The 27,802-nt window shown below is 43.9% G+C and overlaps 1 protein-coding gene across 2 annotated transcripts in view; it reads left to right on the top strand.

The window, feature by feature from the left end:
• The window catches only part of LOC129713016 (transmembrane protein 150A-like), a 61,860-nt gene that overhangs the window by 16,053 nt on the left and 18,005 nt on the right, over positions 1 to 27,802 (top strand). Inside the window, exons 3-5 of one of the 2 annotated variants that reach the window (XM_055661863.1) lie at positions 8,087 to 8,134; positions 23,483 to 23,566; positions 26,304 to 26,371. In XM_055661863.1, the coding sequence (XP_055517838.1) occupies positions 8,087 to 8,134; positions 23,483 to 23,566; positions 26,304 to 26,371 (200 nt within the window). The remainder of the gene's footprint in view (positions 1 to 8,086; positions 8,135 to 23,482; positions 23,567 to 26,303; positions 26,372 to 27,802) is intronic. The other variant, XM_055661864.1, reaches the window with a different exon arrangement.

The following is a 27,802-nucleotide window of genomic DNA, read 5'->3' as shown; positions in this document are numbered from 1 at the left end:
ACCAACTGAACCTCGTGCCATTCGGGAAACGTGGAGTTGTCGGATAATGAGGTGGTATCCGTTTAAAGTAATTGATGGGCGGACTAGGGGAGGAGAGAAGGAAACATTTTTTCAACAAGAGCACGGCATTGATATGGAACTTCCTGCTTCGAAGAGTGGTGGAAGAGAAGTTCTCACATTTAGAACATAGTTGAACATGAAGTGTAGGTGTGCATCTGTGTCCTACATAGTCATGGAGTCTGCACTGGGGGGTGGAATCGGGCCATCCCACCATTTTAATGACCAACATATATGTAATGTATCAAAAAGCCTCCTTCTGTGTTGTCATTTTTCAATGACTCCATGTCCTGTTATTTTTCTGTAAATGGGATTATGTGCCCATCACCAAAGACATTTCTGGTTTCAAACTATTTCAGCGGATTTCAACATCTGGTCCTTGCTTCTCTTTTGAAATTTAGAAATACAGTGTGGAAACAGGCCCTTCGGCCCACCGAGCCCATGCCGACCAATGATCACCCCTACATTAGTTCTATCCGACACACTAGGTACAATTTAAAGATGCCAATTAACCTGCCGTCTTTGGAATGTGGGAGGAAACCGGAGCACCCAGCGGAAACCCACACACAGTCACAGGGAGAACGTGCAAACTCCGTACAGACAGCACCTGAGGTCAGGATCGAACTCGGGTCTCTGGTGCTGTAAGGCAGCAACTCTACCACTGAGCCACTGTGGCACTGTGGCACCAGACTGATTCCTGGGGTGTCAGGACTGTCTTATGAAGAAAGACTGGATAGACTTGGTTTATACTCTCTAGAATTTAGAAGATTGAGAGGGGATCTTATAGAAACTTACAAAATTCTTAAGGGGTTGGACAGGTTAGATGTAGGTAGATTGTTCCCGATGTTAGGGAAGTCCAGGACAAGGGGTCACAGCTTAAGGATAAGGGGGAAATCCTTTAGAACCGAGATGAGAGGAACTTTCTTCACGCAGAGAGTGGTGAATCTCTGGAACTCTCTGCCACAGAGGGTGGTTGAGGCCAGTTCATTGGCTATATTTAAGAGGGAGTTAGATGTAGCCCTTGTGGCTAAGGGGATCAGGGGGTATGGAGAGAAGGCAGGTACGGGATACTGAGTTGGATGATCAGCCATGATCATATTGAATGGCGGTGCAGGCTCGAAGGGCCGAATGGCCTACTCCTGCACCTAATTTCTATGTTTTTTAGTGTAAATGTGTTTATCTTACATGCTTTATTAATTTCATAGTAAAAAAAGAAAGACATTTTTACTTACACAATGTTCGTTGTGCCGTCAGGGTCAAAGAATCCATCAGTAGCCATTCAAACCACAAGCCCTACGACAACCTTTTGAAAGAATTACCCAATTGATGTCACTAGCCTGTTCTTGTTCTCAAGGGCTGACAATATTTTGTCCTTTTAAATATAGATACAATCCGTTTTATGTTTGTTCAGGGAACATAAACAGAGAGGATGGAGATTATTGCAGAGAAAATGTAGAAACAAGGAACTGCAGACGCTGGTTTATGGGGAAAAAAAAGACACAAAGTGCTGGAGTAACTCAGCGGGTCAGGCAGCATCTCTGGAGAAAATGTATGGGTGACGTTTTGGTCGGGACCCTTCTTCAAACGCGGTAGGCAGCTGGTTGGACAAAGATCAGAGATGAAAAAAACCCCACAGAAAGTGTAGGACAAAAAGATTGAAAAGTTACAACTAATGAAGCCAGAGGAAGGAATGTAGGGGTGGGAAGAAATAGGGGCTTATTATGCCTTTTGCATGTTATCTTTGTCCTGCACTAATGGAACACATATCGTCAAGGCCAGATAAAGCTTCCTTCCTTTTAGCTGTTTGCGGTGGTCTGCCTTTATAACATTTCATTATAACTTTGGTGATCACAGTTCTCATGGAAAGTGGACTCTGTGCACAGCTCTCCTGGCATTCTCGTTAAGGCCGGCAGTTTCTGGTGTCAATCCTCTTAAAATTCTCCGTGAAATTTTACTTATTCTGAATGTAAAAAAATTCTGGTGGAGAAGGTGAAGTCAAATATGTGCACTCATTAGAAGTAGCTCTGAAAGTGATTATTACCCTCTGGGTTAAAAAAGCAGTCGTCTCTCGATCATTCTTAAGTCACAGATAATCGGTAGAGGTGGGTCGGGTATTTAGATTTGATGATGTAATTACTGCCCCACGGTACGAGTTCATTCCAAGAGCTCTCCCGAGTTTGCCCTGATTCGAACTCGGAGATTTACGGTAACGGCCACTCGTCGGTACTCGGGGCTCTCGTGGACATTTTTCATCATGTTGAAAAATCTTCACGAGTCTTCCCGTGCTTACCTGCCGCTAGCGAGTCTTCCCAAGTACCTGCCGTTAGCGTTACGAGCCGCTAAGAGACGTCCCCGAGCTCCGACGTACCCGCTACGTTCATTCTCTGTGCTTACCACGAGTTTGATTTTTTTTAAACTCGGGAGAGTTCTTGGAATGAACTCGTACCATGGGACAGGGCTATTAATATGAATACCTTTAGACCTATTACATGAAAGATAGGTTTTCCTGAGAACAGCTTTACTTTAGATCAGACTTTAGAGATACAACGCGGAAACAGGCCCATCGGCACACCGAGTCCGCGCCGACCAGCAGTATGCTAACACTATCCTACACTATCCTACTAGGGACAATTTACAATTTTACCGAAGCCAATTAACCTACAAACCTGCACGTCTTTGGGACGCGGTGGAAACCGGAGCACGTGATCACAGGGAGGATGTACAAACTTCGTAAAGACATCCCCCATGGTCGGGATCGAACCCGGGTCATTGGCGCTGTAGGGGAGCAACTCTACCGCTGCACCACTGTGTCTCACTGTAGAAGGCTGCCAGATGAAGGATATTGAGAAGGCCCTCTTTCAGAAGTTTAGCACTTTCCCAACATTGTTTGTGAGCCACAGTGGAGAGAAATGCTACTAATTTGATCCTCAGCAAACTTTCTTTCTTTCTCTCCTTCCTGGAATTGGTCTTTCTTTCATTAAACTCTCCACCCGGTGATTTCCACATGGGTCACTCTGACGGCCACTGAACCAGGAATATTCTCATATTCTGGTCACACTTTTCACCAACCTTCCTGTAAATATTGGGGTGAAAATGTCCCCCAAATAATGAGATTGGAAATAAAGGACAGGAGTATGAAATATGCCTTGGGCATCATCCTCGAATTATGACCCGATGCACATTTCAATGGAGACCTTCCGGTGTAAATCTGTTTATCTTACATTCTTTATTAATAGTAATAAACTTAATTACGGACTCAAGGGGCAACATTACATTAAAAATGCATTGCATATTAAATATAAAATACATATAAAATCTTGATATATCACATAAAAACATCATAATTTATATTAACCATATAACCATATAACAATTACAGCACGGAAACAGGCCATCTCGGCCCTACAAGTCCGTGCCGAACAATTTTTTTTTTTCCCCTTAGTCCCACCTGCCTGCACTCATACCATAACCCTCCATTCCCTACTCATCCATATGCCTATCCAATTTATTTTTAAATGATACCAATGAACCTGCCTCCACCACTTCCACTGGAAGCTCATTCCACACCGCTACCACTCTCTGAGTAAAGAAGTTCCCCCTCATATTACCCCTAAACTTCTGTCCCTTAATTCTGAAGTCATGTCCTCTTGTTTGAATCTTCCCTATTCTCAAAGGGAAAAGGTTGTCCACATCAACTCTGTCTATCCCTCTCATCATTTTAAAGACCTCTATCAGGTCCCCCCTTAACCTTCTGCGCTCCAGAGAATAAAGACCTAACTTATTCAACCTATCTCTGTAACTTAGTTGTTGAAACCCAGGCAACATTCTAGTAAATCTCCTCTGTACTCTCTCTATTTTGTTGACGTCCTTCCTATAATTGTGCGACCAAAATTGTACACCTTACTCCGGTTTGGTCTCACCAATATTAAAAAAAACAAAACACAATATATGTTAAAAATCCAGATTAAAAGAATGATCAATGTCCTACAACGAGACAACGATACCAGTGTCTCCACAGCTGGGATTTGTAGCGTGTAGTGCTAACCCTTATGTTTGACAAGGCCACAATAAGCACATTTTTAGAGTCATTTATCCTGCAAATGAATTTATACATGTGATGTCTTAGGATAGCTTCTAAAGTACTGACTCCTGCAGCCACAAACATATTACTGGCACTACACCATCTAGGTTGCCTTAGCAGTGTTCTCATGGCATCGTTATATGCCACCTTTAGTCTCTGCAAACTTGTCTTTCCATAGTTCGACCACAGGTGCGCAGTGTAGAGTGGTGTGCAGTATGCTCTAAATAGCGACATCTTCACCACATCTGCACACGCACCAAATTTACGCAAGAGAATATTTGCCTGTACATACAGCATGCATCGTTGCCTATAAATATCCTCATCATCTGTCATTTGTTCTGTAATAATATGCCCTAGATATTTTATCTTATTACAGACACTAAGATTATTGTCAGACAATTTAAAATCAGGATATTTTAGACATTTATCCTCTTTGGTTCTACAGATCATAACAGCACTCTTACTAGCATTATATTTAATGTCATGTTCCACACCATACACAGAACATATAGTAAGGAGCTGCTGGAGACCAGCGCTAGATGGACTAAAGACCACAAGATCATCTGCATACATAATATGGTTCACTAAAATATTACCAATCACGCACCCAGTGTTACAGGCTTTCAATTGTTAAAACATCCTCTCCGAACAATCCCATCAACCCCATTCCCCACACTTTCCCCTGTCACCTCTCTCTCTTTCACACAGCCATCAACTCCATCCTGATTCTCCTACCATCCAACCAGTAACTCCAAGGGCAATGTATACAACTTGCCAGCCAACATGTTGTAGAGTTACGCAGCGCAGAAAATGTCCCTTCGGCCCAACTTGCCCATGCCGGTCAATATGCCCCACCTACGCTAGTCCCACCTGCCCGCATTTGGCTCTTACCCTCAAAACCTCTCCTGTCCATATGGTTGAGATGTGGGAAGAAACTAAAGGACCCACATGGTCACAGGGCAAATAGTATAAACCTGGCCCTTGTATAATTATCTTCCTTAATGTTTTGTTTAGTTTATTGTTATCCCGTGTCCAGAGGTGCAGTGAAAAGCCTTTTTTTCATGCTATCCCGTCAAAGAACAGACCATACAAGATTGTATTCCTGACTCTAGCATTAAACTGCAACTATGACAATTTTAGACAATGGTTGAATTATTTTCACAGCAAACTGGCTAGAACTATATCGCTCCTGGTCATAAAGGAAATAGGAATGTAAACTTTAATTGCTTTGCTTTCATCGATTCTATGGTGACCAGAAAGAAATAAAGCATGCCAATATTTTCATTTACAGCTAACTTTGTTTTACTTGCAATAAAACTAGAAACTGATGATAACACTGAGCAGGTCAACAGCACAGGTGTACTCTGACCTGTTGATATACCTGGCAGTGTCTGTTTTTATTTCAGATTTTCAGCTTCAGAAGGATTTCCCATTTTATTTTCTTTGGCTTTGTTCCCGCTTTCTAATAAAAATATGTCTCGATTTGAAAAACCGTAATGAAGTTAAAGATGGCGACAGACTTCTGAACTCAAGACTAATCAGCTGGAACTGAAATAGAACTTACATTAACTTAGCTAGAGACAAAATGCTGGGGTAACTCATCGGGAACAGGCAGCATCTCCGGAGAGAAGGAATGGGTGCCATCTCGGATTCAGATCCTGAGGACATCTGAAGAAGGGTCTCGACCAGACACGCCACCCATTCTTTCTCTCCAGAGATTCCGCCTGTCCCGCTGAGTTACTCCAGTATTTTGTGTCTATCTTCAGTGTAAACCAGCATCTGCAGTTCCTTCCTTAGAAACATAGAACATAGAAAATAGGTGCAGGAGTAGGCCATTCAGCCCTTCGAGCCTGCACCGCCATTCAATATGATCATGGCTGATCATCCAACTCAGTATCCTGTACCTGCCTTCTCTCCATACCCCCTGATCCCTTTAGCCACAAGGGCCACATCTAACTCCCTCTGAAATATAACCAATGAACCGGCCTCAACTACCTTCTGTGGCAGAGAATTCCAGAGATTCACCACACTGTGTGAAAAATGTTTTTCTCATCTCTGTCCTGAAAGATTTCCCCCTTATCTTTAAACTGCGACCCCTTGTTCTGGACTTCCCCAACATCGGGAACAATCTTCCTGCACATAGCCTGTCCAACCCCTTACATTAACTTGGCATGTTTCACATCAAAGTACTCCTTAATATGCTAACTATTGAAGTACATTACAATGGTAACTTCAATTTCAAATATACTCATTGGTTGCAGAATACTTTGGCACATCTTGAGTCACTTCACAATGTAAGGCTTTAACGTGCAGCCATTGTTGCAATGTGAGCAAACATTGCAACGAATTTGCTCTTGTTCCTACAAATGGCAACAAGGTAAATAACCAGCCTTAAGTGATACTTCAGCCCTTTTCAACCACTGCGCTAAGGGATCAGTCATTACATTTGAACATACAGCACTCTGACATTGAGTCAAATGATACTGAGTTGATATTGTGATATCTGTAGGACATGATACTCTTTCTAGAACAGAATGTTTTGTGCAGAAAAGATTCTGATACAACTACAGAACTGAATTCCTGCAATGCGAATAATTCGATATTTTCTGCCTCACAGAATCACAGCCATAGTTGGTCAGTAGCTCAGTTTACAGAAATTTACCATTAATGCTTTGATTAAAACCCTCCAAGCCGTATGGGTGTTCTGATTTGTTTAATGAGTAAACAATTGAAAGTTTGAACTTGTACACAGTGGTGGGCTCCTCAATAAGAGGATATAACCTTCAAATTAGATTAGACCGTGGTTCTTAAGCAGAGTCAGGATGCAGTTCCTCACACGATATCTAACATTTTCCTTTCTCCCATCTACTCACCACTCAACACCTCAAGTGGGGTTAAGGAACAGCACCTCATATTTCACTTGGGCTGCTTATGCCCCTGTCCCACTTGGGAAACCTGAACGGAAACCTCTGGAGACTTTGCGCCCCACCCAAGGTTTCCGTGCGGTTCCCAGAGGTTTTTGTCAGTCTCCCTACCTGCTTCCACTACCTGCAACCTCCGGCAACCACCTGCAACCTCCGGGAACCGCACGGAAACCTTGGGTGGGGCGCAAAGTCTCCAGAGGTTTTCGTTCAGGTTTCCTAGGTGGGGCAGGGGCATTACTGCCCAGCAGTGTGACTATTGATTCCTCTAAATTTAAGTGACCCTTGCTTTCCCTCTCTCTCCGTCCCTCCCCCACCCCAGTTCTCCAAATAGTTCCACTGTCCTCCTGATCAATGTTACTGTTTGTATGCCTCGTTGACACCTTCCCCTCAATCTACAATGAACCATTTTACATTTCCTTGATTGTCTGCTTTGATCTGTCGTTTTCACACCTTAGCCTTCCATATCTCTAGTTTTCCTCCCCCCGACTCTCAGTCTGAAGAAGGATCTCGACCCGAAGCTTCACACCTGTTCCGCTGAGTTACTCCAGCATCTTGTGTCTTTCTTCAGTGTAAACCAGCATCTGCAGTTCCTTCCTACATGTCTACCTCAAGTTCTGCATTTCCATCCAATAAAACAAGCTATTCATAAGTTCATGAGTTATAGGAGCAGATTTAGGCCATTCAGTCCATCAAGTTTATTCCACCATTCAATCACGGCTGATCTATCGTTGCCTCTCAACCCCATTCTCCTGCCTTCTCCCCATAACCCCTGGCATTCTGACATGGCTTGTCAGTCTAAGGTGGGTAGATGAAGTTTGAATACATGCCAAGTAAATAACTGAGTGATGGAATAGGTTTCTTGGGCTGAATGGGTTTTTTTTCTTGTTCATTTGTGTATTGGCAAGCTAGAATATTTTAAATGTCATCAGAAGCAGTCCTCATCAGGTATTTTTGAACTATGATTAACACAGCTTTGATTAATTTTTCAGTTGACTAACTGATCTCTGATTTTTTTTTTGCACAGGTATGTGGTGGCAGTGCAGAATCATCACGTTTGCCCCGTGGATAACTGGTACAGTACTCTTGCATTTGGTACTTTGCAATAGAATGAGAGGGAGTTTTCGAATAGTCAAGCTAGTCTCAATCTTCCAACTAACCTGAGCATCAACCTCTACTCAATTGTCATAGTTTTGCTAACATATTATATTAAGGGATATGTCTTTTGCCACTCATGATCCCTCATTAAACCCTTGTACACAAGTCTATGTTGTTCAGATATTTTAGAATAGAAAAATTAATTGTTCATCATGGGACAGGTTGTAAAATGTTTTAGAAATATACCGTGTGCTCATGCATGCACACACCATGCAGGTTGACACAAAATGCTGGAGTAAGTCAGCGGGACAGGCAGCATCTCTGGAGAGAAGGAATGTTAAGGGTTTGGACACGCTGGAGGCAGGAAACATGTTCCCAATGTTGGGGGAGTCCAGAACCAGGGGCCACAGTTTAAGCCATTTAGAACGGAGACGAGGAAACTCTTTTTCTCACAGAGAGTTGTGAGTGTGCGGAGTTCTCTGCCTCAGAGGGCGGTGGAAGCAGGTTCTCTGGATGCTTTCAAGAGAGAGCTAGATAGGGCTCTTAAAGATAGCGAAGTCAGGGGATATGGGGAAAAGGCAGGAACGGGGTACTGATTGGGGATGATCAGCCATGATCACATTGAATAGCGGTGCTGGCTCGAAGGGCCGAATGGCCTCCTCCTGCACCTATTGTCTATTGTCTATTGTCTATTGTCTGTTGAATGGGTGACATTTCGGGTCGAGATCCTTCTTCAGACCCAAACCCGACCTGAAACGTCACTGACGGAGCACCGTCAATGACAGGTAAAGCAGCTGTGACTACAACTTTGCTTGAAAACTTTTTAGGTCGCCGTCTAATAAAATATATCACTGCATTACACACTGAGAGTCACTGTGCGGAAAAACTTTAAATTTGCACCATGTCATGTTACTGGTTGTGGAATACGGGAATAAAATTGGAGCAAGAGGATTAAACAGAAGATAATTCAGGGAATATTGTGAAATGTTAGATTTGGAATGTGGTGATCTTGTCCTCATAGTAAAGTGAGCTGGCTTTCTAAAGGACTGGTTCTCAGTAGATTTTGGAAACTAAAAGATACTGTTCACAATTTTCTAGAAGAGAAGAATGAGGTGCCTGAGGAGAGAGCACTTTTATGTGATAACAAATGGCTATTTGATTTAGTATTATCAGTTGATGTTACCAGCTATCTCAATGATCTAAATTTGAAACTACAGGGCAAGAACAAATTGTTTCCTAGCTCAGTAGATGATATCAGTGCATTCAAGACTGTAAGTTAAAACTGTTTACCTCTCAGTTAGAAAATAGGGAGTTTCCACACTTGGAAGAGCAGAGTGAGTGTGCTGAAACTTTACAGAACAGATTGAACAAATCAGGCTATTGCAAGAATCATTTGAAAGTTATTTTCGTGATTTTGCTAAAGAAGAAGACTGCATCCTCGCATTTATAAACCCATTTTCATTTGGTGAACAAATAATCTTGAAGATGCGAAGTAACATTCAAATGGTACTTATCGAGTTGAATACAACGTCATTATTGAAACTGAAATTTGATGAGCTTCCCTCAGTCCCAAATGCTTCTGTCATGATTAACTATTGGCGATCAATACCCTGTGAACAATTTCCAGAACTAACAAAATTTGCCCAAAGTTATATCTGTCATTTTGGAAAAGAGATGTGAACAAGCATTTTCATCCATGAAATTGATTAAAAACAAAACGAAGTCGCAATCGACTGATTCAAATTTGAAGAATTCTCTGCTGCTCCATGTAACAAATTTAACTCCCAACATCAAAAGCTTGACGAGATCAAAACCGACTCAAAAGTCTCATTAAAGTAAGTAATGTTTATCTTGTTTTATTATAGTAAAAATCATTACATCATGTAAAAATGCTATGTACATATGTAACATTTTTACAAGAATTGAATGGGGGTACCAGTGTTGTGTGTTGGATCGAACTAGTGCGTGAAAAAATCGGCGAACGGAATGTAAAATGTTGGCCACCCCTGAGTTAGACGCTGCCTGACTTGCTGAGTGTTTGCAGCATTTTTCTATTTTTATATATTTTTGATAGCACGGATGGACTCAGCTCCTGCCTTCAGAAAACAAAACAGTAACCGCAGTGTTGCTGAAATGTCACCAGCTGCCGGCAGCAGTGTGTATCATCTCCAGGGTGGTATTGGCTCCTCCCGACTTCCAGCAAGACAGGATGTTTAGACTTGTCCATGTCATCTCGTACTTTCAGTTTGACCAAACCAGAGCACCCCCGCTTGCAATCTCCCGAGCATTCTCTCTCGAAAACCTTCATTGGAATCCCTTGGGGTATTTTATATAACGTGGACCCACTTAACAGTCAGCCTAAATATTATAGGGACACAAAAATGCTGGAGAAACTCAGCGGGTGCAGCAGCATCTATGGGGCGAAGGAGATAGGCAACGTTTCGGGCGAAATGTCGCCTATCCCCTTCACTCCATAGATGCTGCTGCACCCGCTGAGTTTCTCCAGCATTTTTGTCTACCTTCGATTTTCCAGCATCTGCAGTTCCTTCTTAAGCCTAAATATTATGTTTCCTTCACTTCCCACCTCACTGAAGACACTGATACCAGAGGCCTTCCTTTGATAATCAGGCTTAGCAGCTTAGTTTAGTTTTGTTTGGAGATACAGCACGGAAACAGGCCCTTCGGCCCACCGAGTCCACACCGACCTGCGATCCCCGCACATTAACACTATCCTGCACACGCTGGGGACAATTTACACTTGTACATGGCCAATAAACCTACAAGCCCGTATGTCTTTGGAGTGTGGGAGGAAACCGAAGATCTCGGAGAAAAGCCACGCTGTCACAGGGAGAAGGTACAAACTCCGCAGCCGGGTCTCTGGCGCTGCAAGCACTGTAAGGCAGCAACTCTACTGCTGTACCACCGTGCAGCCCCTTCCTTCAGTTCCCCCCTCACTGAGCCCATTGCCATTTCTGATGTGCAAAGATTGGAAACAATGAAGTAAATTGTCCTTCTCGCAACATATCCACCACAGACTCTTTATCCTCTGAGTAATCCCACTGTTCCGTTTGCCAATAAGTTACTGAATTGTATGCGGAAAAAAAAAAATTCACTGTATGTAAGTACATGTGATCATAAAGAACCATTGAACCAGAGTTCCCATAGACACGGGTATATGAGGACAATGAGGACTCTCTCCCTGATAAGCCTGGAATGAAAAGGACAAAGGCAATAGCACAGCAATAATATGTGCATGATCTTTTACTGCACAGCCAATACTGGTGGAATTCATCTTTAAAAGTTGAAAGATCCATACAAAGGCCATTAGCAGGATCTTTCTTCCAGAACATTCTCTGGTGCATTTACCCATGGGGCATTTTATACAGTGTGGACTCACTCACCAGTCAGCCAAAATATTACATTTCCTTCATAGAAATATAGAAAAATAGGTGCAGGAGGAGGTCATTTGGCTCTTTGAGCCAGCACCGCCATTCACTGTGATCATGGCTGATCATCCACAATCAGTAACCCTTCTCCCCATATCCCTTGATTCTGCTAGCCCCTGGAGCTCTATCTAACTCTCTTCTAAATTCATCCAGTGAATTGGCTTCTATTGCCTTCTGTGGCAGAAAATACCACACATTCACAACTCTCTGGGTGAAAAAGTTTCTTCTCATCTCAGTTTAAAATGGCCTTCCCTTCACCCCCCACCTCACTGAAGCAACTCATACCAGAGGACTTCCTTTGATAATCTGGCATTCTTAACCTTGGTTTAGTTTAGTGTAGAGATGCAGTGCAGAACCAGGTCCTTGTCTTTCAAGAGAGAGCTAGATAGGGCTGTTAAAAATAGTGGAGTCAGGGGATATGGGGAGAAGGCAGGAACGGCGTTCTGATTGGGGATGATCAGCCATGATCACATTGAATGGCGGTGCTGCTCCTATGGCCTACTCCTGCACCTATTGTCTATTGTCTCCCTTCCTCCAGAGCAGTCAGTATCACTGAACGGGACCCCACCATGTTTGCGGTGACAGGCAGTGGTAATGAGTGACCTTGGCTTGGAGGACAATGAAAAGTGCTCTCATATGGATGTGCGGGTGTGTATGTGTCTGTGTCTCTGTCTGTGTCTGTGTGTATTACTGTCTGATTGTCTATGAGTGTTGCCAGTTGATACAGTGTAGTTATGGTTCACTGAGTGGCTATTAATGAGTGTGGTGAAGTGGGAGTAAAGGGCCTGTCCCACATACACAACTTTTTCGGCGACTGCTGGCACCCGTCATAGGTCGTTACAAGTCACCGAAAATGTTCAACATGTTGAAAATCCAGCGGCGACCAGAACAAGGTACGACTCTTTGGGCGACTACTCACGACCATACAGGCTTCATGTTGCCAGGATGTCGCCTGTATGGTAGAGAGTAGTCTCCTAGTCACCCAAAGAGTCGTAGCGTCTTTCTGGTCGCTGCTGAATTTTCAACATGTTGAACATTTTCGGTGACCTATGACGGGTCTAAGTGGGACAGGCCCTTTAAGGGAAGTTAAGGTTAAGTTAAAGTTAAGGGAAGTTACTAGTGCAAGTTAAGGCAACACCTCCCAATATCAAATATGGAATGCAAGGGTTTCACCTTCATGTATCTTGTTAGATTAAATATATTTTTCCATATCGTTCCATTTCAGGATATGATATTCTTGGAGATGAAAGAAAAGCTAGGCTTTGGTCAGTGTGTGTTTGGCAAAAATTGTAGGAATTAATCTAGGGCATGTTCAGGGTAAATTGAAGGGAAAGAATAGGGAAATGGAATGGACTTGATGGGCCAAATGAACTAATTCTGCTGAAGATTGACACAAAAAGCTGGAGTAGCTCAGCGGGACAGGCAGCATCTCTGGAGAGAAGGAATGTGCGACATTTTGGGTCGAGACCCTTCTTCAGGCTAATTCTGCTCCTGTGTCTAATAACTTGGAAGTAGTCGATGGAATGTGTACTCAGTGAATTGGAGGTATTAGACTAAGTGCGAGCATTGAGAAAATGAAAAGACAGAATTGGAAAATATGCCTCATAAATTAGAAGGGTTAGTCTGGATTGTACATTGAATAATTTGGAGGGTTTTGTCTAGAGTGGTCTCCAGTGAGTTGGCGGGATTCCTCTGTGTTATGTAAAAAATGAGTCGCGGGATTAGACTGGTTTATATAGAGTATCCCCTTATCAGGAAAGTACGCATAAAATATTGATGGGGAAACAGGAGACTGGAATCTTAAGGAAAAACAAACTGCTGAAGGAACTTGGTGTGTCAGGCAGCATCTGTGGAGGGGAATGGCTGGACAACATTTCGTAATGGGACCCTTATTCATCTTGATAAAATATTGATGAGTTCTTTGATCAAATTGGATCGTACTGCAAAGCCGGCTCAATATTTGTTATTAAAAACATAAAATGCTGGAAATACTCGGCAAGTTGGGAATCATCAGTCGAAAGAGAAATTGTAAATGCTTCAGTTTTTCCTAAATAGATGGTGGGGAAATGGGTAGTGAACTTCTTCCATTCTAGTGTAGCATTCGATGCTCACAGTGTGGTCTTGTCAACGTTGGAGAAACCGTGATCACTTTATTGAAGATTTGGGCTCAGTCTGCAGCTAGTGGGTGCCTGTCACTTTAATTTCCCATTCTGAATTCTGAAGAAGGGTTTCGGCCCGAAACGTTGCCTATTTCCTTCGCTCCATAGATGCTGCTGCACCCGCTGAGTTTGTCCAGCATTTTTGTGTAACCTTCGATTTACCAGCATCTGCAGTTCCTTCTTGAACACTTTAATTTCCCATCCCACTTCCCCTTTACCTGTGTGTATGTGGCCTCCCACACTGACACAAGGCCCAACACAAGCCTGAGGAACAGCATCTCATCCTCCATCTGGGCAAATAGCACCCTTCTAAACTCTAAATTATATTATAAATTAATGATCAATTATTTAACTTTACAAGCTTTTCCCTTTGAGAATAGGGAAGGTTCAAACAAGAGGACATGACTTCAGAATTAAGGGACAGAGGTTTCGGGGTAATATGAGGGGGAACTTCTTTACTCAGAGAGTGGTAGCTGTGTGGAATGAGCTTCCAGTGGAAGTGGTGGAGGCAGGTTCATTGGTATCATTTCAAAATAAATTGGATAGGCATATGGATGAGAAGGGAATGGAGGGTTATGGTATGAGTGCAGGCAGGTGGGACTAAGGGGAAAAAAAAGTTGTTCGGCACCGACTTGTAGGGCCAAGATGGCCTGTTTCCGTGCTGTAATTGTTATATGGTTATATGGTTATATAGTTTAGATTAGATTAGTTTAGAGATACAGGAAGCAAGCCCTTTGGCTAACAAGTCCGTGCCGACCAGGGATCACCCCATTCACTAGTTCTATCCTACACTCCAGGGACAATTTACAGAATCCAATTAACCTACAAAGTCACATGTCGTTGGAATGTGGGAGGAAACCCGGGCACCCGGAGGAAACCCACGTGGTCACAGGGAGAATGTACAAACTCCGTACAGATAGCACCTGAGGTCAGGATTGAACTGGGGTCTCTGATGCTGTAAGACAGCAAGTCCATCATCCTTGGGGACATCTTTGCTTCAGGTAACTCATTCTTTCTTTTCTGTATCAGAACAGAGCATTCTTTGCCTATTGTCACAATGGCTCCGTTTTTTGTACACACTCTGATCTGCTGGGCATGTCCCACAGCCTTGCTATTAAACGACACACAATGTCTTTAATGTGCTTTAATGATTGATTTGGACTTACTGTATTAAAGATGCTCCCTGAGTTCTCTCCATCCATCCCTAGCCTCTCTGCTACTGAAAAGTTATTTGTTTTCTGTCTCTTTCCTAGTTCTGATAACGGGTCCCAGACCTAAATTGTGGACTTTCCTTTTGCACAGATGCTGCCTGACCCACTGAGTGTATCCAGCAATTTCTGTTTTTATTGATTTTCATTCATCATTCATTAATGGCATGGCACAGTGGCGCAGCGGTAGAGTTGCTGCCTTACAGCGCTACAGACCCGGGTTTGATCCTGGCTGTGGGCGCTTGTCTGTACTGAGTTTGCACGTTCTCACCCGCGGCCTGCGGGATCTCCGATTCCCTCCCACACCCCAAAGACGTGCAGGTTTGTAGGTTAATTGGCTTGGTAGAATTATAAATTGTCCCTAGTGTGTGTGGGATAGTGTGAGTGTGTGGGGGTTGTTGGTGGGCAGGGACACGGTGGGCTGAAAGGCCTGTTTCCGAGCTGTATCTCAACACTAAACTAAACAAAACTTGTGCAGAAATAGTGTCCTGATTTCACCACAAACATTGGTGAAATTGTAACTTCCTCCTGCCACAGAGGCCTAAGGCTTTCTTTATCTTGAAGGTATAGTTAAATGAATTTCTTTGTAGCTCACTCCAGAAAGTTTAACTTGGGATCCTTGATGCATTAACTCTTTCATAAAGGATTATTCAGCTGCTTTCAGGCTGGTTTGTTAACATGTGACATGACCACATCAAAAGATCACTCAGAATGTCCTCCGGACTAGTTAATGTTAAATGAATGTTATGAATGTATTTTCTAAGGAACACAACACCAGTGCTCTGTATCCGGAGAACAGGTATGGAGCAAAGACTTGCCGAATGTTTTGATGGCATTTTTAGAATCTAAATTTGACAATTTATCTAACTCCCTTATTTGGGCTTTCAATTAAAATTGTATGTTGTGAAAAACGGGAGGAGTTGCGGACAGTGAGGAATGTTGTCAGCTGATACAAGGGGATGTAGAACGGCCGCAGAAATGGCCGGAGAGTTGGCAGATGGAGTTTATCCTGAGCAAGTGTGAGGCGTTGCACTGTGTGATTGAATGGAAGGAGACAGTGTACAGTTAATGGCAAGCCCATTAACAGCATTGGTGGGCAGAGGGATCTGGGAATCCAAGTTTCACACGGAACAACAACCGACTGCTCTCCCTGCGTTGTAGAACGGAGCGGTTCAGGAGATCCTCCACCCCTGCAGCCATTAGATTTTATAATACTGACCGCTAGGCTGTATGGGGATGCTTTGCATTTTTAATGATTAATTAGTGAGTCTTTTTAAGTATTTATTGCTTTCAGGCATTGTCCATATTGTATTTTATGTATTTTTTGTCTGCTTTTGTTCTGAATGTGTGGGTTTGTTGGTTGTTGGCTTTTGGACATCTGAATTTCCCTGAGGGGATCAATAAAGTATTTATTATTATTATTATTATTATTATTTTTTTTTTAATTTAAATTATTATTATTATTATTATTATTATTATTACTAATACTATTGCTACTATTGCTATTACTATGACTATTACTATTATTATTAGTAGTATTGTTATTATTATTATTACTATTATTATTATTACTATTACTATTACTAATATTACTGTGACTATTATTATTATTATTATTATTATTACTAATACTAATACTATTACTACTATTACTATTCAGAGTCAGAGAGTCAGAGTCAGAGTCAATCAGAGTCAATTTAATTGTCATTTGGACCCCTGGAGGTCCAAACGAAATGCCGTTTCTGCAGCCATACATTACACACAAATAGACCCCAGACACAACAATAATTACATTTAACATTAGGCCAAATAAATCCACTGCACTCTCTCCCCCCCCCCGATGTAGTCTCAAAGCCCCCGGCTGGGCGATGGCGATTGTCCCGCGGCCATTTACCGGGTCTTGGTGTTAGAGCCCCCGGTGTGCGCTCGCAGAGTCCGCGGCCATTCCAGCCGCGCGGGGCAGTGGTGTCAGGCCCCGCTCCAGGAGCTCTTCGACCCCGCAACTCGGGCGGGAGAAGTCGCCGTTGCAGGAGCCCTGAGAAGCGGTCCCCCTCCAGGGATTGGGTGGTTAAGAACCCGTCGTTGGAGCCTGGTATAGCAGCAGCAGGGCAGCAGCATTGCAGCATACTATTACTATTACTATTACTGATTACTATTCCTATTTATTATTATTGCAGCTCTATATCGACTATTCAGCTAATGATTGGCTGCACAAGTAGATTGGGTGTTTAAGAGGTGTATGGTATATTTGGGGCTGAATATCAGAGTTGAGTTTACAATGCAGCTCTATAGGACTTTGGTTAGGCTGCATTTGAAGTGTTGCATGCAGTTCTGGTCGCCCCATGCAGGAAATATCTGGAGACTTTGGAGAGGGCGCAGAAGAGATTTATCAGAATGCTGCCTGGATTAGAGGGTTTCCGCTACAAGGAGAGGTTGGATAGCCTTGGATTGTTTTCTCTAGAATGTCAGAGGTTGATGTGGACTTGGTGGAACTATGAGTGGCGTAAATAAGGTAGACAGCCAGAACATTTATTTCCCGGGGTGGAAATCTCTAACACTAGAGGTCACACCTGTAAGGTGAGAGGGGGAAATTTAATGAAGATTTATGGGGCAAGTATTTTTAGTGGTGGGGACCTGAAATGCTCTGCCAGGGATGGTTACGGAGGCAGATACAACAGTAGCATTTAAGAGGCTTTTGCATAGGCACATGGATGTGCAGGGAATTGAGGGACATGGATCATGTACAGGCAGATGGGATCAGTTTAACGTGACATCATGTTCAGGACAATAATTGTGGGCCAAAGGTCCATTTCCTATCCTGTACTGTTCTACGTTCCATGATCTAGAATCCATATAGCCATGATTGTGTCGCCAGACATCTTATCATCACCATCTGTAAATTTGCCAATGACACCACCGTAGTTGGAAGGATAATGATGAGATGGTAATCATATGTTTTAGAGCATAGGGAGAAGATTGAAAATCTGATTAGAAGATCTTGCTCCCAATGTCACCGAGACCAAGCAGCTGACTAAATGTGTCGGAAGGAACTGCAGATGCTAGGTTTAAACCGAAGATACTCACAAAAAGCTGGAGTAACTCAGCGGGAAAGGCAGCATCTCTGGAGAGAAGGAATGGGTGATATTTCGGGTCAAGACCCTTCTTCAGACTGAGTTACTCCAGCGTTTTGTGGAGTCTGACGAAGGGTCGCGACCCGGAACGTCATCCATTCCAGGATGCTGCCTGTCCCAATGAGTTACTCCAGCATTTTGTGTCTATCCAAGGAGTTGCCAGTTGACTTTAAAAGGGGAAAGTCATGGATTTCATTGACGGATAGACGGTGGAAATTTCATTGACGGATTTCATTGACGGATAGAGTAAACAACTTCCACTTCCAAATGCGTCTCTGAAGATCTATCCAGGTCCCAGCACATAGATGTCATAAAGGAAGCCAATCAAAGCTTTTGCTTCCTTAGAACATTGAGGAAATTCGATATGTCGATGAATGCTGTCTTGAACTCCTACAGCTCCTGAGGTAAAGAGTATATTGAGTATATCAAATCGAGGATTTGAGTATAGGAGCAGAGAGGTTCTACTGCAGTTGTACAGGGTCTTGGTGAGACCACACCTGGAGTATTGCGTACAGTTTTGGTCTCCAAATCTGAGGAAGGACATTATTGCCATAGAGGGAGTGCAGAGATGGTTCACCAGATTGATTCCTGGGATGTCAGGACTGTCTTATGAAGAAAGACTGGATAGACTTGGTTTATACTCTCTAGAATTTAGAAGATCGAGAGGGGATCTTATAGAAACTTACAAAATTCTTAAGGGGTTGGACAGGCTAGATGCTGGAAGATTGTTCCCGATGTTAGGGAAGTCCAGGACAAGGGGTCACAGCTTAAGGATAAGGGGGAAATCCTTTAAAACCGAGATGAGAAGAACTTTTTTCACGCAGAGAGTGGTGAATCTCTGGAACTCTCTGCCACAGAGGGTAGTTGGGGCCAGTTCATTGGCTATATTTAAGAGGGAGTTAGATGTGGCCCTTGTGGCTAAGGGGATCAGGGGGTATGGAGAGAAGGCAGGTACGGGATACTGAGTTGGATGATCAGCCATGATCATATTGAATGGCGGTGCAGGCTCGAAGGGCCGAATGGCCTACTCCTGCACCTAATTTCTATGTTTCTATGTTTCTATTGACCTGTTGTATCACAGTCTAGTTTGGCAACTCAAACGCCCAGGAACTTCAAAAAGTGGAAGGACACTACCCAGTCCACCAGTTCTGACCTCCCCACCAGCGAAGGGATCCACAGGAGTCGCTGCCTCAAAAAGGCAGCCAGCATCATCAACGACCCAGGCCACACTCTCATTTCTCCTCTATCATCGGGAAGAAGGTATAAGGTGGCTGAAAAGTGTGACCACTAGTTTCTTCCCAACAACCATCAGGCTCTTGTAACCTCAACTACGAACTATGGACTGTCTTTGTTTGCATTAAGGGCTTTGTATTTTTATTTTGCACTAATACTCGGGTTGTTATTCTTTTTTTGTTTATCATATATAATATCTATGGGTAAGAAGGAACTGCAGATGCTGGAAAATCGAAGGTAGACAAAAATGCTGGAGAAACTCAGCGGGTGAGGCAGCATCAAGATGCTGCCTCACCCGCTGAGTTTCTCCAGCATTTTTGTCTACCTAATATTTATGGCAACTGTGTTCACAGGCCCAGTATGCTACTTCAAGTAAGAATTTCATTACCCCGTTGTTAGTGAATGTGACAATTACAAACTTTTGAAATACCACCCTGTAGCATATACTTTTTTAAGCAGCATGTAAGTGAATGTTAGTTAACACATTTACTTTGCACAAACTCATGATTAATAGGAAATCATTGGTGGCATTCCATGTATTCGACAAGCCAGCACATGCAGCAGACATTAAGTGATGAAAAATTCCTGGCAATATTTATATTGCCTCTGCACACTGAAATTCAGTCATATGTTTCTGATTAAGATCTCGAGATTGAGATGATCCCACTCCAGGTCTAAGTTTTCTATGATGGCTGATAAGGCCAATGAGTGAGGCTCGATGGGGTGGACTGTGGTAATCCATTATTTATGCTGCGATCCTTATGAAGAAAGACTGGATAGACTTGGTTTATACTCTCTAGAATTTAGGCGATTGAGAGGGGATCTTATAGAAACTTACAAAATTCTTAAGGGGTTGGACAGGCTAGATGCAGGAAGATTGCTCCCGATGTTGGGGAAGTCCAGGACAAGGGGTCACAGCTTAAGGATAAGGGGGAAATCCTTTAAAACCGAGATGAGAAGAACTTTTTTCACACAGAGAGTGGTGAATCTCTGGAACTCTCTGCCGCTGAGGGTAGTGGAGGCCAGTTCATTGGCTATATTTAAGAGGGAGTTAGATGTGGCCCTTGTGGCTAAGGGGATCAGAGGGTATGGAGAGATGGCAGGTACGGGATACTGATTTGGATGATCAGCCATGATCATATTGAATGGCGGTGCAGGCTCGAAGGGCCGGATGGCCTACTCCTGCACCTAATTTCTATGTTTCTATGTTTCTATCCTATCTCATCCCAAAGCATGGACTCAAGGGTCTCAGTGTGGAACCTCAAGATTCAAGATTCAAGATTCAAGATAGATTTAATTGTCACATGTGCCTGATGGCACAGTGAAATTAATTTCCATACAGCCATACAATAAAAATCAACAGGACACAACACACTATAGGGTTTGACATAAAGCATCCCCACACAAAAGAATCAAAGTTCCCCACTGTGTGGGAATGCACCAAAGTCAGTCTCTTCCTCCACTATTCCCCATGGTCAGGGCCTCCCCGTGCCCTCCGCAGTTGCCGCTATGGGCGGCCCGATGTCCAGGACCGCACGCCGGCGTGTTGTAAGTCTGACGTCGGGGCTGCGGGACGTCCTCAGCGGCGTGGACACAGAGTCGGCCCCCTCCTACCGGAGTCTGCGGCTCCCAAAGTCCGCAGGCCGCGCCGGGTGGAGACTGCTGCTGGCGACTCTCTGCAAGGTGTCCCAGGACTCCACGATGCCGTTCAGCGCCGCCCGCGTTGGATGCTCTCCGCACCAGAGCTCCACGATGTTGGAGCAGCGGCCCAATGCTCCGGAGCTCCAACGGCGACCCAGGTAGGCATCGCCCGCTCCGCGGTGACTCCAGCGCTGCGCCGCCGCTGTAGCAGCCCTGGTCCGGTTCCCGGTCCCCGGCAGGAAAGGCCGCTCCGATCCAGCTGGTAGGCCGCGAGGTGGGGGGCGAGGACGCGACTCGGAGAAATAGTCGCGTCCCCGCCAGGAAGAGACTGAGAAACGGTTCTCTGGCCCTGTCCCACTTAGGTGACTCTTTAGGAGACTGCCAAGGACTAGTTTTAATGGAATTCACCTATGACACCTGGCGACAACCTACGACAGCAAAAACTGATTAAGTCGAAAAAACTGTCGCCGAAACATGTTCTACATGTTGAAAATTTTGCAGCAGTCGCCGAAAGAATCGCCTAAGTAGGACAGGCCCATTAATCTTTTTTCTGCGTTTTGAGTGGATGTGCCAGGATTTCCAGGCGTAGGCGGGGATATTGCACTTTATTAAGGAGGTTCAAAACATCCTTGAAGGGAATCAAAGGACATGGGGTTAGTGCAGAAAAATGGTCGTGAAGTGGAAAATCAGCCATGATCCTGGTGAATGAAAGAGCAATTTCAAAGGGCAAAGCACCTGCACCTATTACTTATGTTCATATGAATACACTGTAAACCTGTGCTAATGCAAGTCAGAACCAGAATCAGAATCAGATTTTATTGGCCAAGTATGTTTTGCAACATACGAGGAATTTCACTGGCCAGGTCAGTCATACAATTAAAAGCAACAGATCACTCAAAAACACATTTTAACATGAACATCCACCACAGTGACTCCTACACATTCCTCACTGTGATGGAAGGCGAAATAAAGTTCAAGTCCTTCCCTTGTGTTCTTCCTTGGTCGGGGCCTCGAGCTTCCGTTGACGGGATGATCTTGACACCCGTAGCTGGCGGCGTTGTGGCCCTCCACGTTGAGGCGTTCAGCCCCCGCATCGGGGGGTTGTCAGCTCCCCGCACCGGGCGATCAAACCTTGCGTCGGGGCTGGTCGAACCTTCTGCGGCGTTGGAGCTCCCGACTAGCCTCTCCCGAGACCTTGATGGTAGGTCCGCAGGCCACGGTGGGAGTGATCCCAGGCAAGGGATCCGCTCCGATGTTACCTCCGCGCCACGCGGTGGGGCTCACGAGAGTCCGAGGCGGCATTGAGATGGGATCTGTCGTGAACTCACTGATTAGGATCGTAGTTTCTGTGCCATCGTGAAGCAAATGTAAGAAGGATATTAATTTCTCCAGGCAGCTATATTCGAGGCCAATTCTCTACTCTCCCTGATTGTCAGAGTCAGTAGTTGTAGTGACGTTGAAAGGCCATGCTGCTCCCTGCATTTCTCTTGGAGCTGTTACTTAATAAAGATCATGTCCACTTTGCCTCCAAGTAGATGGAATCAGTGCGATTCAGGCAATGAGGAGAGTGATGACCCGAAACGTCACCCATCCTTTTCCTCCAGAGATGCTGCCTGACCCGCTGATACTCTCCAACACTTTGTGCCTATTTTCAGCTCATAGCCAGTGGTCGACAGAGGTTGAGGGGATGCTTGGTTGTATTGTTTGTTGTGGCAAACTCTGTAGGACATGCATTGATAGTCAGAATAGACCGAATTTTCCCCTTTCTTGAAGATGGTGATGATTACAGCATCAGTGAGGTTGCCAGAATTTTTCCTCTCCCCTGATATAGGAGATAGGTTTACAGGAATTTGTGATTGAAATTCTTCGCTGTCAAGGGCGGCGCGGTGGCGCAGCGGTAGAGCTACTGCCTCACAGCGGCAGAGACCCGGGTTCGACCCTGACTACGGGTGCTGTCTGTACGGAGTTTGTACGTTCTCCCCAAGACCTGCGTGTGTTTTCTCAGAGATTTCCGGTTTCCTCCCACACTACAAAGACGTACAGATTTGTAGGTTAATTGGCTTGCTATAAAATGTAAAATTGTCTCAAGTGTGTGTAGGATAGTGTTAATGTGCGGGGGTCGCTGTTCGGTGCGGGCTCTGTGGGCTCAAGGGCCTGTTTTCACGCTGTATCTCTAAACTAAACTAAAAGTGATACTTAGCGATACCATCTGCTCCCAAAGCCTAATTGCGGTTTGGTTCTCAAATGGCTCCCTCTTGCCCAGAGCTGTCGGCAAGGTGAGACTGTATTTGCTGTGTTTGAGGAGATCTTCGATGTATTTCTCCCAGTTGCACTGACTGCCTTTCACTCCTTGTGCTGCACTTTAACTTCCGTCGTGGATTGTAAGTATTGGCTGCAGATTGGCTCAAGAATCCTTGCAAATCATGGTTGTATCAATGAATTGCCCGATATCCTACGCTTGTTTACTTCCACTGTCCCTTAGGTTTCACTTTTGGTTCCCTCTGTAGGACCTACAATGAGTCATGTGATGAAAACATTGGCCAAGATGAACACAAAAGATGTTGCACTTTAGATAAGATCCCATTGGTCAGGTAAGATAACACCCAGTGCTATTGTGAAGTTAATATCAGTAAAACAGTTCATCCTGCCTAGATGTAGACAATCCAGGACAAATTGCCGGTGCTGGTTCTAATTCAAGGACAAAAGTGTATTGTATTTGGGTGTGTGGAACTGACTCAAAATAACTCTCAGATACAGGAGTAAACTAACAAGGTACTTTATTGCAGGACGCCACCTTGAGTCTCCCCTCGCACAAGACATAACATATGCTAATTATATTACATACATCACACTGCTCCACCTTTAACTTGGAGGCAGGTAACACCATTTACATTATATACATTACACTGCTTCCCCTTTAGGTATTTGCTAATTATATGCTAATTATATTACATACATCACAACAAGCATACTCTTTGTGTTCCTATTCCCCCAAAACCCAGCATAGTTTTTCTTTGCGTTTATTCTATCAGGAATAAAAAGCGTTGCTTTTTTCACAATAGCGCATAGGTTAAACATAGACAATAGAAATGCTAGAATAACATCCATTGCCCTCCTTCTGGTGAGGAGGAATCAGAGTTTCCCCTAGTTGAGCAACATTTGGAAGTTCTCTGCATTATTGACCTGAAAAGTGGCTTGGCAGTGTCAATACTGACTGGTCAGGCCAAGTTATGAAGGTCAGATGTTCAAGATTTAACGGCAGATGCTGGAAAATCGAAGGTGGACGAAAATGCTGGAGAAACTCAGCGGGTGCAGCAGCATCTATGGAGCGAAGGAAACAGGCAACATTTCAGTCTGAAGAAGGGTTTCGGCCCAAAACGTTGCCTATTTCCTTCGCTCCATAGATGCTGCCACACCCGCTGAGTTTCTGAAGGTCATAGGCACCAGAACACATTTGAGGCTGATGGTGAACTAATCAACACTAGATATAAATAATAAACAAGGAACAGCAAGTCAGGCAGCATCTCTGGAGAACATGAATAGGCGACGTGTAGGAAGAAATGGCAGATGTTGATTTACACTGAAGATAGACACAAAATGCTGGAGTAACTCAGCGGGACAGGCAGCATCTCTGGAGAGAAGGAATGGGTGATGTTTTGGGTGGAGACCCTTCTTCAGGCTGCGTGATTATCAGTGTGGATAGGGCATGTTGGTCGGTGTGGGCAAATTGGGCCAAAGTGCCTTTTCCCACATTGTATAACTCTCTAACTTTATGACTCTAGGAAGACATGGACTTTCAAAATCCTACACCAGTTTCTTACCCACTGCTGCCATGTACTCTACCACTTAGCTCTACCTCATTCAGTTACTCTACCATTGTACTTGAATACATTTGCACTACTCCAGACTGCACTACAACCCTGCACCATTGTGCTCTTTTGTCACTGTATTATTGGTGTGTTTATTGTTACTGCATTTACACAGTTTATTCTGTGAGCTTCATGCGTGCAAGGAATTTGAATGCCTCCTGCGTGGATGGCAATAAGCAAATCTGAACCTGAATCTAGCCAAAATAGCACGATTTGTGGACAGTGAGACTCGCGAACTCGATCAAGAGTTTGGTGATTGATGAGACTTTATTCCTTGGAGCGCAGGAGGATGAGCGGTGATCTTACAGAGGTGTACAAGATCATGTGGGGCATAGATCAGGTTAATGCACAGAGACTTTTGCCCAGAGTAGGGGAATTGAGAAACAGAAGACATAGATTTAATGTAAGCAGAGAAATATTTAATAAGAACTTGAGGGGTAACTTTATAAATCAGAGCATTGAGTATAGAAGCTGGGATGTAATGTTAAAATTGTACAAGGCATTGGTGAGGCCAATTCTGAAGTATGGTGTACAATTTTGGTCGTCAAATTATAGGAAAGATGTCAACAGAATAGAGAGAGTACAGAGGAGATTTACTAGAATGTTGCCTGGGTTTCAGCACCTAAGATATAGAGAAAGGGTGAACAAGGTAGGTCTTTGGAGCACAGAAGGTTAAGGGGGGACTTGATAGAGGTCTTTAAAATTATGAGAGGGATAGACAGAGTTGACGTGGATAAGCTTTTTCCATTGAGAGTGGGGAAGATTCAAACAAGAGGACATGATATTGGACGGGAAAGGAATAGATTTATGGACGGGAAAGGAATGGAGGGTTATGGTCTGAGTGCAGGTGGATGGGACTAGGTGAGAGTAAGTGTTCGGCATGGATTAGAAGGGCCGAGATGGCCTGTTTCCGTGCTGTAATTGTTATATGGTTATACATAAAGGGTGGTGGGTATGCGGAAAGAGCTGCCTGAGGAGGTGATTGGGGCAGGTACTATCAAAGCATTTAGGAGATATTTGGACAGGTACATGGACAGGAAAGGTTTAGAGGGATATGGGCCAAGTTTGGGCAGGTGGGGACTAATGTGGATGGAGCAGGTTGGTCAGCATGGGCAAGTTGGGCCGATGGGCCTGTTTTCATGCTGTATGACTCTATGACTCTATTTCATGATTCAGTGGCTTACCGTAGTATGTATAGACACTGTATAAGCTAGCAATTGGAAGGTCAGGCATTCTGTAATACCAGATATCCCAACTGTAGTTTAAAAGACTTAACTTTCAAAATAAGTCGCAGTCTTGCTGTCATTCTGGCCTCTTGCCATTAATGCATTAAATTCCTCATGTATATTTGCCTTGACGAGTTCAGTTGAAAGTTCATGCTTTTGTTTGCGTGATGTTTGCTTTTGTTCAGACCGTTTCTCTCTCTGTCTCCCTTCCCTCCCCCCCTCTCTCCCTGCAGTAAATGTGGCACCCTCCCTCCCGAGAGCTGTCTCTTCAGCTTGATCTGCAATATTGGTTCTTTCATGGGTAAGTCGTGCATTAAAGTACGATGGAATGAAGGGTGAGTGACTGTATCATTTGCTCAACTTATTTGCCATGTGAAAACAATGTTCCTTCGTTTATTGTGTACAATATGGAACTAACAATCCAAAGTTGGGTGATCTCTAAAGTGGCGCTGCAGTAAGTGTATCTGTCTCACAGCTCCAGACCCACTTTAATTGTGACCTTCAATGCTGTCTGCATGAAGTTTGCATATTCTCCAGTTTCCTGCACTTTCCTCCCATACCCCAGAAAACAAATTGGGAAATTGTGGTGCAAGGTTTAATCAAACAGCCCTGGGATTTTTTCTCTTCATTTTATTTCCTAAAATCCAGGGGTGAAGATTGGACAGGGATTACTCCCCTTGGAGAAAAAGTTGAGAGGAGATTTGAAAGAGGCGTACAAGTCCAAAACTTGTTCAAACAGGGAAGCTGTTCCACTTGCAGGCAGTTTACAGCCAGGAGGCACAGCTTTAACTTTTGAGTTAAAGATATATGGGGCTGTGAGGAGGTTTCTTTTAAACATAGAGACATTATTATCTGAAGCTTACCGCCATTGGTAATAGGAAAACAAATCAATCAAAGTCAAAGTCAAAGTCAAAGTAAACTTTATTGTCAATTCAATTATGCAACAGTAGTTACACAGAGGATTGAAATTACGTTTCCCCATACTCCAAATGTGCAAGTAATATTAAAAACACAGAACATACCAATAAAAATAGACAATAGACATACATTATTTAAAATATTAAAATATTCACAGTATGCCAAAATGTAGCAAAAACTTTGAGGTATTTTACACAGGGTGCAACAATGAAAGGTGCAATATAGAAAAAGTGCAAATTTCATACTGGAGACATTGAGCCAAAGTTATTTTCACAGTTTGTTGTCTTTGTTTGGGTACTGTTCATGGAATTTTCTTAAGTGTGTTGAGTAGTCTGATGGCCTGAGGGAAAAAGCTGTTTTTGAATCTGGTGGTTTTGCTCCGCATGCTGCGGTAGCGCTTACCGGAAGGTAGGAGGGTGAACAGTTTGTGTGCTGGGTGGGTGGTGTCTTTGATGATATTGCTTGCTCTCTTGCGACAGCGAGATGGGTATAGGTCCTGGATTGCTGGTTGGGGTGATCTGGTGATCTTCTCCGCTGTCCTCACCACTCTCTGTAGGGCCTTCTGGTCAGCAGCAGAGCAACTGCCATACCAGACTGAGAGACTGCTGGTAAGAATGCTCTCAATGGCACCCCTGTAAAAAGTCGTGAGGGCAGAAGGGGGGAGGTCAGCTCTCCTCATCCGTCGAAGGAAGTGGAGGCGTTGCTGTGCCTTCTTGACTAGGGAGATGGCGTTGGTGGACCATGTCTGATCATCTGTGATGTGCACTCCCAGGAACTTGGTGCTTTTCACAGACTCCACTGCACTGCCATTGAT

This window comes from Leucoraja erinacea, chromosome 34, assembly GCF_028641065.1.
Source record: "Leucoraja erinacea ecotype New England chromosome 34, Leri_hhj_1, whole genome shotgun sequence".
Taxonomy (NCBI): Eukaryota; Metazoa; Chordata; class Chondrichthyes; order Rajiformes; family Rajidae; genus Leucoraja; species Leucoraja erinaceus.
Note: the sequence above shows the minus strand (reverse complement) of the source record. Positions and strands in the feature narration are given on the sequence as shown.